This window comes from Diadema setosum, chromosome 5, assembly GCF_964275005.1.
Source record: "Diadema setosum chromosome 5, eeDiaSeto1, whole genome shotgun sequence".
Taxonomy (NCBI): domain Eukaryota; kingdom Metazoa; phylum Echinodermata; class Echinoidea; order Diadematoida; family Diadematidae; genus Diadema; species Diadema setosum.
The window spans coordinates 4,322,547-4,340,531 of NC_092689.1; the positions used below are offsets into that span (position 1 = coordinate 4,322,547).

Sequence of the window (17,985 nt, forward strand, 5' to 3'; positions counted from 1 at the left end):
ACGCCGTCTCCCACAGCAGACCGAACCTTGCTAGCGAGCCATAAGGCATGTACAACAAATGTACACCAACTGCGCCCTGCGGCATCCCTATGGATAGCAGCCGCCGCGCCTAGCGCCTCGATCATTTTATCAAGTCAACAAGGCCAAGGCAAGGCCAGGGATCTCACGAGGAGGAAAATGTCTAACGGTTTTCCGTCTACTCTAGTACAGATTACAGGGTTCTAAATATCGTCATCGATCTCATCTGTAATGCGTGCTAAATCAATGAAGTTAATGCGGCAGGGTCTTCTGCGTCAATCAGCGCTACCAACAACTTTGAAGTGACAGAACTCTGCATCTAGCCTACGCTAACTGCGACCAGCAGCCCCAACGTACAACGTAGTGTGCGCAGGCGGCGGTCTCCGGGGCTACATCTGCGCTAGACTTCCTCTTTCAAATGTTTGAAGGAGGATCTAGAGCCTGATGAGCTAGCTGATGAGGTTTCTGGTTCTACAAGCACTCGACTCTCTAACCAGTAAAAGAGTCAAAGTTTGGTTCCGAATATGTCTGATTTCGCACCGTTTGCCTCGCCGTACATGTCTTCGGCCCAGAGCCAAGACCAAGGACCTAATTTCTCAACAATTAAACTGGTAGATGCTATCCAGAACAACTGGAGATACGAGCACATCGTTCAAGTCATCCAAGCTAATCCCGGTGGAATTCACGAGAAAGGTTTGTGAGCCTGTTCAACATTACAGTAGAATAATTGTAGTCTACATTTTACTCTTAATTTTTTTGTATTAATTTCTTACTATCTTTTTTATAGATTCTAAAACGGAATAGTAGCGGAGCTGAGCCAGGTGGGGATGGAGGTTGGGCGCCCCTGCCTCCAGCTTTGACATTATTTAAACAAAAGAAAGAAAAAGAAACAATTCAATTTTGTAAAGGCACCGCCCTCAATGGAATACATGAATACGCCCCTGTATTAAATTCTACTTGCGGTAGTCTAGTCTTGACCCTATTTGACACTTTGACAGTCATGTACCCGGTATGGTTGGATGTCCAACACATCGACACCCGAATGTTTTTCTGTCAATAGATGCCTAAACTGTCTCACAATTTGCCTGAAATTTTACTCACATGTGAAGAACATACTCTGAATTCACAAGCGTGCATTGAAAATGTGATTTGTTGTACCGTACCCATAGATGACTGCTTCAAACTCTTGGGTTCTTTATGACGCGCTCGGTTGCACCATGTTTTGAAATCAACACCCCTACCCTCTATTGGCAATTTGTGTGAAATGCACGTACATAATGCTTTTCCTATGTGCCATTTATAATCTACAGTATCAATATATTACTATCATTGTTTTGCTATTTTTATTCATGATCTTTTTTTTCAGAAATATTTTGACGTCATCAAATCCCCAGTAAAAATATAAAACCACTGCACCTATTATAGTCTCATGCATGAAAGTTTGTTCTTTACGCGCAGTGCTATAAATAGAGGGGTTTCAATTTCAATGGACAGTTGAGTTTGAGTTTGAGTTTGAGTTTATTTATAACAACAACATATACGTGTACAGGAAAGTTTGAATACATGTTTATACATCAATATCAATACATAGCACATGTTACTGTCTAATCGATCTAAACAAAACATATTGAACATAATCTATAATTTATAATTGATAAATGATTATGTAATCTAAAACTATTAATCTAAAAAGAGCTACATATGGCAATGTTGTACACAATGAGGTTGCTAAAAGAACCAAGAGGTAGCACAGGTGCTAGTAGGTGTTGGTCCTTTTAAACACGTATTACATAATTAACTATCGAAATACATTAAAAAAATACTGTTATAACATTATTGATTTGTAGTACCATTGTCTATACAAATTTAATGTGTTTTGCTAAATTACTACGGAAATTTTTCCTGGTATTAATACTCCTTAATTTGTTTGGCAAAGCATTCCACAATTTCACTCCTATATAAGAAAGTGAGAGTTGGCCATACATAGTTTTGCATTTTGGTAGATAAAGCAAGCCTTTTTTCCCCCTTGTTGAATAAGAATGTTGGGTGTTTTGACAATATTCTACTAAATCATGTGGCATATTTCCCTTTGATAAATCAAATATAAATGTACAGATGTAAAGTTTATGCAGTTCAAATATATCCATTACTCCCAGTTTTTGAAATAGGGGATCAGAAGGTGTTCTGAGTGGACTGAAAGTGAGAGCTCGCATGGCCATTTTCTGACTAAGACGAAGGCAGTTTAGATAAGATTTGCATGTACTCCCCCACACTTCAATTCCATATGTTATGTTGGACTGGATAAAGGATTTGTAAAGTAGAATAAGTGTATGTTGGGGGACACAGTGTCGTAATTTAAACAGAATACCAACCTTCCGTCTTACACATTTATTTACAGCTTGTATGTGACTTTTCCAAGTCAAATGACTATCAATGCATATTCCAACAAAAGATGCCTCATTCACTCTACTAATGACATTATCTGATAGTTTCATTGTTCCTTTTACTGTAACTTCCCATTTTTTACTTTTTATAATCATATAATTTGTTTTTTTTTTTCAAATTAATTGTCACTTTATTAGAATTGCACCAGTCTTGAATTTTCCTTAAATGCAGATTGATAATCCCCATGTCAACTTCCCTCTGGCCAACATTGAATGTATGAAATATATTTGAATCGTCGGCAAATAGTCTAAAATTAAAAAATGAAGTTGAATTTGGCAGGTCGTTTATATATATTAAGAAGAGCGTTGGCCCGAGAACTGATCCTTGTGGTACACCACACTTTAAGGTATTCGGACTACTGACTGTTTCCTTGTAACATATTGCTTGTGATCGATTCGCAAGATAACTCTGAAACCATTGTAAAGGTTTGCCGCGAATGCCGTAAAAACTCAACTTGCTTAAGAGGATCTTGTGGTTTATTGTGTCGAAGGCCTTTTGGAAATCAATGAATACACCAATAGTGTGTTTACCTTTATCGATAGACGTTAGAAGTGAATTCACAAGGTTGATTACAGAGAGCTTAGTACTGTATTTTTTACGGAAACCGTATTGATGTTTGTATAAAATACTGTGTGCGTCCAAAAAATCCACCAACCGCTCGTTGACAATTTTTTCAAAAATCTTAGCAATTACTGGCAATACTGAAATTTGTCTGTAATTGCCCGGTTCTTCCCTAGAACCTTTCTTGTAAATTGGAGTAACTTTTGCAATTTTCAGAGCATCTGGGAAAACTCCATTTTCGAGTGACAAATTGAAGATATAAGCCAGTGGCTCAGAAATTAGATGCGCTGAGTCCTTTAGCAAACGTATTGGTATATTGTCAAAACCATGTGCTTTCCTTTTATCCAATGCCTGGAAGTAATTGCAGATTTCCCCAGGTGTAACTGGTGCCCAACATAATGATTTTTCATTTCTCAATGAGAGATATTCCATATGATTTCCACTCTCTGCTGGAATCACTTCTGCTAACTTTGGGCCAATGTTCACGAAAAAGTCATTGAAGGTCTCGGCTATATCTTTTTCTGTTGTGATAATCCTTTCTACTCCATCAGTATTTGTTACCAATTTATCCACTTCAGTATTCTTTTTACCTCTATTTCCGCCATTCAGTAATTCATTGATGGTTTTCCAGGTTTTGCTGGTATCATTCTTATGCTCATGAAATAAATTACTGTAATACATTCTATTTGCATTTTTCAAAACAGTTCCAAGAGTATTTCTGTATCTTTTATACTTTGCGGTATGAATTCCTTCAAAGTTTACTGCCTTGCATGCCTTATATAACTTATCACCCATGGTTTTCTAGGGGAGTTTCTCTTTTTGCTTATAAAAACATTTTGAATCGGCGCATGCTTGTCACATATGTCTTTCAGAAATTGATAAAATGTCAAGTAAGCAATGTTAACATCACTACATCTATAAACTTTACTCCATTCTACTTTGCCCAAATCCTCACAGAATGAAGCAGCATCATAGTTTCTATATGACCGTATAGTCTTTTTAGTTGGGCTTTTCTTGCTTTCACTGGAAAAATGTTCAAAAATGACAAATACAGGAAAATGATCGCATAAATCAGTTTCTATGATCCCTGAGTGCATTCTGAATTAAGAGATGTTGGTATATATGTGATCAATAAGGGTTGAGCTGTCCCTAGTCACTCTGGTGGGAGATGCGATTATTTGATGTAAACCTATGCTCTCCAGGGAGGTCAATAATTCAACAGCTTTACCATCTAAACTTGTTGGTATTAAATTCACATTGAAGTCACCAACTAATATGACATTCGACAGTGTTGATTTGTTGGACACCTACTATACTTGTCAGATCAGGACAAGGAATAAACTCATCCAAGATAATCCCAATTGAATTCACAAGATAGATATTTACAATGTACTTGTACTGAGGGTAATACTAGCCACTGTTTTCTACCTTGTCTATTGTACATTTGTAGGTCAACATTTACATGTCAGTGTGGATTTTGATAGGTCCTAAAATTTTATTGTGAATGTATAGTCTACTTGCTGTGTCGGTTATTTCACACCCTAGCAAATTCAATTGACGAGTATGCGATTGCACAGTTAAACCATTTGTGTGAAGTCAAGTGAGATGGAGGAAGTGAGATTAGAACAAGAATGCAATGAGGCTCTTGAGTTAACATCTATTGTGTTCTCAACTGAAAATCAGTCTTTCTAATCTATCTGCCAGATCAGATGAATATGATTTATTTGTTATTTTTTAACTTGTACCTTTAAGCAGACAGAGTGTACTTGTGTTCATGCCTCTCCAGGCCTGCTAATTGTTAGAATGAAATTTCTCTGTATCCATGACATGCTTTTCCCCATTGTGGTTAATTACAAGTGACCTTTTTTAATATGTTATTTTATAGGTTGGCATGGCTTTACACCAATGCACAGAGCAGCGCTGAGAGGTGACCCTGCGATTATCTCGTTGCTGTTGGAACACGGAGGAGACATCAATGCACTTAACGATTATGGCGAAACGCCTCTCATGTACGCCTGCAAGCGTGGAAACTCGGCAAATATTGCCACCATGATCGAGGCAGGAGCCGATTTGGACATCGTAGACCACCAGGGACGCAAGGCTGTTCACCATGCTGCAGCTGGGGGAAGTGTGTAAGTGTAGTCAGTGTTTGTTAGTCAATTTTTGATAGACCCACACTTGCTGTTTCTTGTTTGTTTGGTTTTTATTAAGAAAAAAAGAAGAAGAAAAATATAAAAATCTGTCTGTTCAAAGGAGTTTGATAATCTGACACTCTTCGTAGTGTCCAAAATCAAGCTCAGTCACCCAGTTGCTCCACAAGCCGGGCAATGTTATCTCATTGTTCAACAAAATTTAGCTAAGCCAAAGTTACCAGGAGAGGGTGAAGGAATAAGCCCTTTTCTCTCTCTTAGTTCCTGTGGTAGACTTGAGCTTTACTCTATGCACTGGGTTCTCATCCATACACATCCATTCATATAATCTTTGATGATAAATACAGACTGATCTTTCTGTCTAATTAAAAAAACTACACACAAACCTCAGTTTTTGTTTTGAATTGAAACAGTGCCATTACTTCCTCACAATGAACTTATGAAGTCTTAGTGCTGGTGTTATGACGGAACTTTACCAAGTGAGACTGTTCAAATTTCATTCAAACATTTAATCATTGAAGGTCCGGTTTATTTGGTGTCATTATGGAGCTATTCAAACTAAAACAAAGTCAACTTTTTATTTAATGAAGGCTTGACATACCAGAAAGTGGCATCTTGATGAGGGTATGGGCATAGATATACTGCATCAGGATTTCTTAGTAAGTGTTCATGTACTCCCAAGTGTCATGTGAAAATGGGAAGAAAGAGCAGTCCATACACGGACTTAGTATCCACTTAACTATACACAGCCCAGTCGCTGTATAAATAGCGATGACATGCTTTGCACAGTGTCTGGTCTGGCTAAGTATCCAGTATGAGTATGTGTTAATCTATTTGGTCTCATTAATATGGCTCTATATAAGGGATGATTTGCTACACATTGAGGAGTATATTCAATACAAGAACATAGTGGATCTTCGTATAATCACCTGCACTATTGTCATTCCTTGCATTTCTCTTCCTTTCCTCAATGACCAGGTTTTAAGATAGTCCAGAGATTCATGGTGGTCTGTGCAAACAGTGTGGTCATTAACTTCTTCCAAACATTGAAAGATTTCACTAAATGTACAGTTGCTTCCCTTTCCTCTGTTTCTTTGTATTTGACAGCCAAACCCTTCATTACCTCTCTGAAGTGCAAGGAATCACCTTCGAAGACCGAGACAAACAGTGAGTATCATTTTTCTCCTGAGGGTTTCACGACATTTGCTCCAGCGACAATTGCTCCCATGGAATATCTGCACTCTAAGCCAAACATAAGTTCTACCCACAAGCATAACCCTATCCCTAATCCTATTCCTCACATCACTCTAAACCTAGAACCCTATCACAACCCTAACCCTAACTCAAAGTCCTTGGAGAAGATAAGGCCAGAGCACTTGTTGCAAGAGAGCAAATGTCTCATCACCCCTCAGGATCATATATGCAAGGTGTTTCCAAAGTTTTATTGTTGTCATTGTTTTAATTGCATTTGGTGAACAGCAGGAGAACAGTGGAAGACCAGAGAACTCTTGCAAACAGTTCAGCATAATGTAACATTCTTTTACAATTTTATCATTTCAGTCTTTAGGATGCATTTAATAAGTTGTCTTGCTATTGATCTGGGTTTCGTTTGCCTTGTACATCTTCTATAATTATCAAAATAACCACAGCTGCATGGTGGTGTGAATAATGTGGCAAGAAGTTTCCGGTTCATCATGAACCACAAACTTTTCCTGAGAAGCTGTCATTTCATGTTTTCCTTTTTAATGGAGAACACAACTTTCTCTCTTCTGAGGAAAATATTCACAATCTGATACCATTGAAACATCTTGAACTGAATCATAAGGAAAAAAGGTAGGTCAATGCAAAATATTTTGAATGAGAACAAATTCTGCTCAATGCCATGGATACACGATTCACAACACCAAGATGTTTACTGCTCAATTGTCTTATGTACAGTGGACAGACACCGCTGCATGTAACATGCTTACAAGGATTCCAAGACGCTGTCAAGTACCTGCTGAGAAAAGGGGTGAGAAAACATGATTCTGTGCTGCCACGTTTCCTAGCAGCAGAGATGGTACAGAAAGATCCCTTATTATGGGGATGATAGTTTATTCTGTCTGTGTAGTGTGTTCATGACATGTTTTTGGTTGGTTGAGTTGACACCATGTGGCATTATTTTTGTCTTTATAGTGCACAGATAGGCCATGTTATGAATCTTTGTAGGGGACTTGGTGTTATAAATGCTCTCTGATATTCACATTAAAATATGATGCAGGCTATATCATGCACTATTTATTATAAAGACATTGCAGTCTAAGCACTTAATCAAAATTACACTTTGTCTCTAATTTTGCATTTTGTAGTGCATATAATCCAGTATGGTGCAATCCAGTATGTGGCAGTCAGGATCTTGTACCATTAATGTACTATTAAGTCATCAGATACAGACTGTCTAAGGGGGAAAATATTTTGGACTTTATCTTTATGCCTTAAGCAAAGAAATCTGAAGATGTATTTTCATTGATTCATGACATTGTATATTGTGATTATCATGAAACTATTTGGATGATTGATATCACCATCAGTGTTATGTTAATGAGAATGTCATATCTTTTACTATTGGTATTTTTAATCTTTTTTGCTAAACAACTTAAAAAGATAAAAACAGAAGCTAATTTAAGATCAAAAGTGGATCGATGTTGCAAACCATGCAATGAAATGTATGCTAGGATGGAGATTGTGAATCCAGTAAAGGGTATTTTGTAACATCGATGCTCCATTCACGAGCTGAGCACAAAATAAATTGCCCGGTCGTTTCTTTTTATACAGAGGTCAGATGTGATGTGGAAGGACAACTATGGCAACCTCCCGATCCACATAGCGGCCCTCAATGCCCTGTCAGAGACGTGCTGGACTCTCCTAGAAATGAGCAACTGTAAGACCCTCCTTGCCCCCAACAAGGAGGGCAAGACACCACTGGACATACTGAAGGAGGGCAGGTCTTTGGCGTAAGAAGATTTGCTTTGTACCACGAGTGCACCAGCCCCAAAACAATGCAGAGTCGCACCCCCCCCCCCCATATTTATGTTATGTATCCTGAAGCGAGGATGATCCTCACATAAGAAAGCATTTCATGGCACCTGGTACTAGTAGTAGTAATAATGATTATATTAGTACTGGTAGTTCATTGTAAATAGTAGCGGCATTAGCTGCAGCGGTATAAACATCATCATCTGTAATCATATGAAAAGTTAATTCATACGGTGGTATTTCTTTGTCTAACTGCTCTTTATTCAATAAAAAAGAAAAAGAAAAAAAGATCTCCTATGATGGATATATTGCTTTTTTGTAGAGATATGAAAAGAAATGAGAGATAAATAAAGGTTGTCAGTCGATGAAGCCATAGTATTCAGAGTAGAGCAGGCTGATGTAACCTTGTTGACCCTTCCCTGATTGTTCCCCTCCTCAGCCACCAGTACCTGTACAAGGAGCTTGCCTACTGGTCCAGGTCCAGGGCCCCTCACCTGCCACCACGAGGCCCACTTTCCTCGTGGTACTCGCTGCTCTGTGGACCGTTTACCGGCTTCGCTACCATCGTGGCTGTTGGTTCCCTGTTGGGGGACTACAGCGGTGTTGCCATCTCAGTTCTGACTGCCTTTCTTGTCTTCCTAGTTAGTAACCAGCACCACAGAATCTCACACATCAGCAGGTATTACTATGTAGATATGTCGCTTTCATGAGTTGTGATGTCTTGGTGACATCCACTGCGGGTGTCTTGGCTCAGTGAGTGTGATTGGCTGTAAGTATCATATGTTGCAAACGAATGTTTGAGGCATAAAAATGTATGTGTTTGTCAAAGTGTCTGTCTGTATGTATGTCTATCTCTGAGTGTGTAAGCAATCTAGATATCTGTTGCTCTCTGGCTAAAAATCAATCAGTGCAAGACAAAAAAAAAAGACTTTAAGTTTCATGTCTTCACTATTTGTTTTATAAATTACTATTTAGTACTTTAGTGAGTTTCTCAATTAAAACTTTCCATTTCTGATTTTCGTGAAGTTTGCATTTGTGGATAATTACCAGGAAATATAAGTAAATGTTCAGAAGTTTTGAAAACAGAGAACCTTGGACATGCCATTTCCAAAAGGAAATTAATTCCACAGATAGAGAGCAACTTTATATCTCCTGAGATTTCTCATGAATATTTGCTTGTGTACATATAGGACATTTCGTGAAGCATCAATCGTGTGTAGCAAGAATAAGGGTAGCATATATGCAGCATGCATGAGATGTTCAGCCCACCATGTTGCTGATCTTGTGTTTGATTAAAAATGTGAGCTTTGCACATCATGAAATGGCCAAGTGTGTGAAAATGGCACCACCAGAATTAGAATAATAAAGAAGGAAATAAAATTATTACATAGCACTGACGATGTACATGCAATTTGTCATGTTTGAGCTTGCTTTATAATCGTATGCTCAAGACGTCCTGAGGTTACACAGTCACAATGAACTGGGTGAAATAAAAAAAAAAAAAGTTTACTTATACCAGCAGTGAAGACAGCATATTGATGAGTGAAGTGATCTTGTTCAAACTTGAGTTTCTAAACTGTGTAAGTAGGTTATATTGCCTGTTGGATTGATCTCCCCACCCCCCCCCCCCCCCACAAAAACAGTGGTGAACAGTGAACATGAATAATAGCAACAGAGTAGTGAGGAGAGCTTCTTACCTGCATAGTTTTTTTTTCTTATTTCTGTTCCAGGTGGGCAAATCCTGTGCAGGCCGGGGCTTTCGCTGCAGGAATCAGTCACACCATCATTTGCTACGTGTACAAAGTGCTACCAGATATCCTTTTGCAAGTGCAGCAATGAATGAAAGAATAGTACAGAGTGTGATTTTACCCTTTCCTAATTCAGAGTTGTGTGAATGGAATGTCCCAACATGGGAAAAACTAGTCAGTTTGTTTTGTTTTGCCCTTTTTTTTTGTGGGGGGGGGGGAGGGGACACTTTTTAAAAAAATCAGATTTTAGGCTGACTTGGACAGTGTTGATGAAAGTTATACCCATTTATAAAGCATGAGAATATCCTCTCTGTTGATATCACTCAGGTACTTGGAATTGGCATACTTGATTATGTGACACTGATACTGCGAGAATAGTTGGCCCCAATCATCTTTAATGAATAATGTGGCTTCTTTTGCAGTTTCTTGTAAATAGTTTCTTCACAACTCATCTTAACCCATTGAGGACGAGTCCAGAGTTTACTCAGGCAGGTGTCTATGGGAAATGTGTGTTGTAGCAAAATCAGTCTGTCCTCAATGAAGTAAGATATTTTCATGGACAGAGGGATTTGGGTTTAATCAGAGACACCTGATATAAATTCCCTTTGTCAAAATCTTGGACAAATATAAACATCTTGGTGAATTGGTAATCAGAGCAAGGTTTGTGCTACACAGCCTCTGGATGTTGATTTTTGTTATAAAAGCCCAAATTTGACACTGATAACATTTCCTGTGTGACAGAAATTAGTTAATTGGTCCCACAACCCCTTACCAGGTCAAAGTTCACTTCCTTGACATACTATGATGTCCACTGCTCTGGCCACACACGGTCAATCTTCAGCTCCTCATCCTCCTCCCAGCCCTGCTGGTCATGCTGACCCTCTACTACCGCCTACTGACCGAGGACCCAGGCACCTGCAAGGTCTCCCAGACCGCCGCCACTTCAGGGGGTGGACCTGGGGCAGTGCTGACCATCAATGATGTGGCCAAGGGACAATGCAAAGCGGAAGCCTTCTGCGTGACGTGTGAAGTAAGCATAAGATTTCAGATTTTTCTCCCACTCCTCCAGCTCTTTCAAAGCAGAGGCACAAGCTATTGTTGGAAAGAAAAATACATGCTTGTTTGTTATTTGTTTCTCTTTTTATACAAGTGTACATGTGTTTGCGTATGTATATGTTTGCATTGAACATATCTCTCTCTTCTTTTTTTTAAATTTGCATATAAGGTAGTCTTTTGGATGTATCCAACGTCAGTGATAACTAATCAGAGGTCAGGTTATTCCATGAATGTAAATACAAATGTTTCAATAAAACTCTCATTACACAAGTAATATATCATCATCATACTTTCCATTATGCAATAGAAGTTAGTATAGTCTTGTCCAGTGTTTTGTTTCTCTTGTGATGATTCTATCATTTCTGTCTGACAAACAAGGATGTGACATGCTTTCATCAAGAGATGCCATGCTGATGTACACTACACTGTTGCTTTAGTCCATTGTTAGTTGAGCATACATTTGCGGCTAGGAGAAATTGGTGTTCATTAAATGCCATCCAGTCTACTACAAACTTGTTACATTACTCTTCCTACATAGCTATTGTATGTACAGACACGTACATACAGAATGGAAAAAGAGATGAGGATGTAATATGTGTTTGCATACAAATATATTGCCTGTAAAGCAGAGAATCATATCTAAAACTGCTAATTGTATATAGAGCTATTCATTGTACAGCACCAGTGTACATACAGGAACTTGTAGAGTTAAAAACATCATTTCAAACATTTTATCATCTTCGAAGTTCACGGGATCAAACATTATTGAAATATCCATCGGGGAAATCAAAAGTTACTCTTGGTGACAGGGCATTTTTGTACGCTGCACCAAAATTATGGAATAATCTCCCTTTGTTTGTAAGACAAGCAGTTACAATTAATGAGTTTAGGGTCAGGTTAAAAAGTCATCTCTTGAAGTAATGTATTTTCTGTTTGAATTTTTTTTTGTATGCATGTCATTTTGTAATGCGCAGTAGAGTATATTATTATAGTAGCTGCACAATATAAATGCCCTTTTATTATTATATATATATATATATATATATATATATATATATATATATATATATATATATATATATATATATATGCAGGGCTCAACACTTACATTTTTCTCTGGTGGCCCATTCAGGCCTCTAAAATCTTGAAATCTGAAATTTTGTTGGCAGGAAAAAAAAAAGAAGTAGTGGATAGAAATAAAAGCACCAGGCCGCCAAAAGATTACCATTTTGGAAGTTTGGTGGCCTCGGGCCATCGCTAATGCCGAACCCTGATATATCTCAGTGCAATCCTATCCTGTATCATTGTTGCATCGGCAGCTGAGTGCTTAATGGGCGTGTGCATGGCAGCATGGTTTGCAGTTTGGTTTATCATGTTTTAAGTGCAGAGCTGCCAGATGGTATTTGTTTATGACAGTCAGTATCGTTTTCTTTGTGAAAGATAGTGCAATATTTTTCTAATGATTTCTTTTCTTACATTGATTTAGCGTGCTTAGAATGTGCAAGTTTTCAGTTCTTCAAGCAAAATATGTAGTGTCGATATGGCAGTAAGAGGCAACGATTTGTTTGCTTTTAATGTTGCTACTTTGCATGAAAGCTAGCATTGTCCTCCTCTTGTTTGGATGGAATGATCAGCATTTTGGTAGTTACACTTTTCTGGTTGGGATATCCACTGGATACTTTCGGTATGCCATCCTCTTGGTTTATCTTGTGTAACGCTGATTCTATAAATACATTTTCTGTCGCCATAACAGCCTGGACATCACTTATACATGATGGTAATAATTTGGGTACGGGTAATTAATTTTCAGAGTATGCATTGAAAATGTATACTGTTACAGAATATGTCAACCCATTACACAGTTAACACTCAGTTATTACACTATACTAAGAAAATATAATACCTATGGTACAGGATTGACATTCACAGGGTAGGTAGGTAAAGAGTTCCCACCTGTTTTTTTTTTTCTCTCCCTTTCCTACTCCTCCTCCTCCTCCTCCTAACCCCCTTCACTGCCACCGTGTCCATGCTCAGCTGATCATGCCGGAAGATGCCAAGCACTGTCGGATGTGCAGGCGCTGTGTCACCGGCTTTGACCACCATTGCCAGTTCCTCCTCACTTGCATCGGGGGGCGCAACCACCGCCATTTTGTGATCTTCATCCTCCTCACCACCCTCATGCACATCTCATTTGTCGCCCATGCCGCCCTCTACCTGTTTCAGGGCTACGCCCAGCTGGAGTGGTGGCCGTTCCTGATGGCCATCTTCTACGGCGAGGGCTGGGTCTGCGCCCTCATCGCCCTCAATGCCATTTCCTTCCTAGGCAATGCCAACCTGTCCCGCTACCAGCTCAACGTGGTCTCCTACGGACTGACCACCTTTGAGGTCATCTCAAGGTCCAGGAGGAATCTTCCGAGACTGTCCTCCCTGCCCGTCACTCGGAGGGTCAGGCTGAAGAATATTGTAGCATTTTTGATGGGGCGGCCACCCTATGCCAAATATAGTGATAGCAAGCCGAAGGTTTTCGGCGTATGAGGAGACAGACATTGTATTCCTGGAGACATCTGTCCTGTGTTAGTATTGTCTTACTTAAACAAAACTTTCACTATTGCCATTCTTCTGTGTATTCCAGTTCACATGTATTGCTGTGTCATTGCAGTTGTGTGTTTGTGTAACTTTTTGTATATTTGTGTTTGCTTTTTTTTTTTCAGTTCTTTGACCCCTCAAGCTGCTTAACATATACTCTTACATACTTGGAAAGCATTTACACTTTATCTTTTCACTATGTACCTCACATGTACTGGTAGTTGTTGGTTTTTGTTTGTGTATTTGTTTGTGTGTGTGTGTGTGTGTGTTGTTGTTGTTGTTTTTGATATGTAATTTTGGGTGGAATTGCATTAATGTCTTTTTTTTCCTTTGTTTTTGTTTGCTGTTCCCCTGAAAAACCATTTTATGAGTGCTGTCTTTTAAAACAAAAGCAAATGAGCATTATATACCAACCTAAGATGATTGTGGAGATAGAACTGTACCCGTGTTCCTTCATAGCTCCTGGTTTGCTGTGTTACTAGTACTATCTATGCTGGAGATGTTAAGACAGCGTGATGATTATATGTATACTGACTGTTTACAGTTGAACATTCCTATAGTATCAGCTTTCTTTTTCATGACCGTTCAAATTCCACCCCCCCCCCCCATTTCTGTCTACAGTGCCATCTGGTGATGATGATTTAATATACTTATTGGAAAATCTCAAGCCAAATTACAGCTTAAACTGCCCATGAAATTCACAGTTGCCAAAAAGGCATAAAAATAAAGAGTTGAATATCATGTATCCCCTGTGATTGCTGTAGAAATCTTCCAGTTGCTTCTAAGAGTAACTGCTACTGTACCCATTCATTGAGTTTTAATTAAATTATTTCTAAGACCCTCCCTGACATGACTTGCTATGGAAAAATTACATAATATGTTTCCAATCCTGTATATACAACGTACTACAAAGGGCATATATTTTGTGGGGTTTTTATTTTAGAGAATTTTGCAAGTCTGATGCTATTCAGGAATTGAAAATGCATGAAAATGTTAACTGTGATCCCAACATGAATGTGACATGTACACATACATTTCACCGTCTGTTGCTATACTCCATAATCACACACTTACAGGGGATGGCTAGTAACTGATCAGTGGGAATCAGTGGGAATGCTGGGGATGATTGTTCCAATCCTTGTGGGATTCATTTAAGAGTACATTATATATCTATTGTTGTCTGAAAATTATTTGCTTCAGAACGGTCTCATATTCAAGTAATGTGCAGTTTAATGCCCCATCACTCTACAGGCATGCTAGCCTGGAAACATTAAACTGCACATTACTTGAATATGACACCATTCTGAAGCAAATAATTTCCACACAAGAATAGATATATAATGTACTCTTAAATGAATCCCACAAGAATTCCCACTGATTCCCACTGATCAGTTACTAGCCATCCCCTTTAAACCACTCTAGAAATTAACAAAAAGTCCTGAATATATGGCAAATGCAGTTACTATGTATATCATTTAATACTTTACAAAGAAATATGTGCACCATTTTACTGCTAATACTAACATGAGACTTCCTGCATGTGTATGAATGCTTCTTGTTTGAAGCCCTCACACTTTGAAATGATGCTGTGCATTGAACTTGCACATTTCTCCTTAAATTCTACTATTAATCAAAATGAATAGTTACCCAATGAATGTATCCCATATAAAATGCATGGAGTGTTTATGAACTGTGCAAGTTACAGACAATTAAGAGCATGGATGTATCCACCTAGATGTGTTGTGTTACTGAGTGAGAAGGGATGACCTGAGACTGCATGATGTTTGGCATGTTTGAGCACTCACACTTTATCAGATACTCTAATCGTAGATTATATCACCCGCCATAGGGGAAACCTAACAAAAAGTATTTGGTGTGAAGAGAAGATTCCAGGCGTGAACTACATGACCTCTCAAAGACATCCTTTGAGTATGATTTGTTTTTATTATTTAGTCATAATCTTTCACATACTGCAATGGGCAGTGAAGGTTTAATGTTGTACTTGCTGATATGTGTACAGGAAATGACCGAAGTGAATGGAGGTCTAAATCTTTACCTTATGAAAATAGCCCTTTAGTAAAAAATAAAATAAATAAATAAATAAATAAATAAATAAATAAATAAATAAATAAATAAATAAATAAATAAATAAGTAAATAAATAAATAAATAAATAAATAAATAAATAAATAAATAAATAAATAAATAAATAAATAAATAAATAAATAAATAAATAAATAAATAAATAAATAAATAAATAAATAAATAAATAAATAAATAAAATGTCTAGGCTGCAGAATCTTTGAAAAGTTGCCTGCGCTGGATTGTTTTCAAAGTACTTTGGCCTAATCAATTGAAATAGCATTACAATCAAGTAGTGTCTTATTTGCACAGGTGTGTATGAATAGATGATGAAATGAGGTTTCATCCTTCTCTTTCCTTTGAAATTAGATTGTGCGGCCAGCGTTCACCAAGCACTGTCGTCTCTGCCAGCGCTGTGTGGAGAACCTGGACCACCACTGTCTCTTCATCCTCAACTGCGTCGGCAAGCGAAACCACCGCAACTTTGTCCTCTTCCTCCTCCTCACCGTCACGGCCCACACCACCTTCCTGATTCACGGCTATCTATATCTCTCCACCTTTTACTCGGACGCTGGAGATGTCACATCTTTCGTGATGCGCGTACTTCAGGATGAGACGTGGGTTGCTCTCTTGTATGGGATGAACGTGTACTCGGTGGTGTGGGAGCTGTTCCTCATCCACTTCCAGCTGACGTACATTTCGGTGGGCGTGACGACAGCGCAGGAGTACCCCCGCAAGCCGTTTCTTTTTCAGATGAGAGCCAGCGACAGACTGCGCAATGTCAGGAACTTCTTGCTAGGCGGGAGGACGTACACCTCCCTGGAGCTCTACCAAGGTTTCTCCATCTAGTACGAGATGCTTTGGGGAATGCTATTTTCAAAAGGAATGATATAAAATGAAAATGAAAGTGAATTGATTTCTTATGTTATGATTATATATATCTATTTCTATATATCAATGAGAAATATTGTTCATTCTATAAATTATGCAATTGTGTGTGTACAATGTATGTTTACCTTTGACGTGGATATTCTTAGTATGTTTGCATTTCTTCCTGTACTAGCACAATTCTTTAAAGGTAATATTTAGGTGCTGAAAAAGCATAAACGGTGAATGAATGAATTGGCAATTGCAGTGTCTACTAAAAGGGTTTTAGTTGGACAAGGAACCTTTTTTTTTGTCTGCCAAAAATGTTGGTCCCGCCCCTTGTTCTTTCATGCTCCAAAGCAACCAACAATGAAATGCCCAGCCTACCTCACTGCAGTACCATATCTGTCTCCTTCCTTAACTGTTTCATTTGCCGTTGTGTGCCCTATCCATACGACAAGGTAATAACTGCTAGTTTCATTTTGGCAAGTCTTAATTTTACCCTCATACATGAGAAAGTTTAGATTTCACTTGTTGAATTCTTTAAATCTGCACAAAATCAGATATAGAAATGACCAAAAAGTTTGCCACTGTGTGAGAGAAAGATGAATTTCTGTCTTCTGAAATCTGTTGCCATTCAAGAATGAGTTTATAACTTTTGGAATTAAGAGGCGTTTGAAAATTCTGAATCCAAGACAAACAATTATGTTTTGAGCAACAAAGAAAGACTATGAAATAGGTTTTTGTCAGTTTGTTTTCCTTATGAAGCAGAAACAGCAGAGACCCAAAATTCTGATTAAAAGATAAGCACCAAACTACAGAAATTTTGTTCTCGGGACTGGATGGGTTAAAGGTGTTTGCCAAAAGAGATCAAATCATCTAGTTACGATCAAGTGCAATTTGAGGCAGATTTAAGTTAATGATGTGATATGCTGGCAAAAAAAAAAAATGGCTTTTTGCCATGGAGACAGTGGCATAAATTGTGCCACGTGAGTTTTACAAAGGCAGTATACATGTGCAGATGCTGTGTTTGCAAGGCAGTGATGTCAATTTGTGTGAAATAGTAGATTTTCATATGTATGTATCATGTATTAATGTATGAGTTTTACATTTGTCTGTTTTTTAATCAATTCATGAATACCACTCCTGTCTTTCTTTTGTCATGAAATCAGTCTACAAATCTTCCTTGGTGCAGCTATAATAGCTACATGTAGGAGGCAACTGAAGCACAAATGAAGCGTAATATCAACTCAATTTTTGTCATAGTCTTGTGCAAGGAATTCAATTCGAACAAAAAATATGAAGTGTTCTACACACATGCACACCACTTCATTGATATATGATGCTTGGCAATCAGTTTGTCGTTAATGTGCATTTGGATGATGTCAAGCAAAATCTCCTGTGAAGTTAAAACCACAAGCATGTGCCAGTAGATGCAGACCATTGCACAGCGTTCAA

At 38.2% G+C, this 17,985-nt stretch overlaps 1 protein-coding gene across 1 annotated transcript; it reads left to right on the forward strand.

Moving 5' to 3' along the window:
- The first annotated feature begins 483 nt into the window (after positions 1-483).
- On the forward strand, positions 484-17,723 carry LOC140228441 (uncharacterized). Its single transcript, XM_072308658.1, has 10 exons — positions 484-711; positions 4,910-5,156; positions 6,282-6,341; positions 7,113-7,185; positions 7,989-8,167; positions 8,629-8,868; positions 9,920-10,002; positions 10,750-10,967; positions 13,028-13,522; positions 16,030-17,723. The coding sequence occupies exons 1-10, from the start codon at positions 543-545 to the stop codon at positions 16,507-16,509; spliced, it is 2,244 nt and encodes a 747-aa protein (XP_072164759.1). The 5' UTR covers positions 484-542; the 3' UTR covers positions 16,510-17,723.
- The last annotated feature ends 262 nt before the right edge of the window (positions 17,724-17,985 follow it).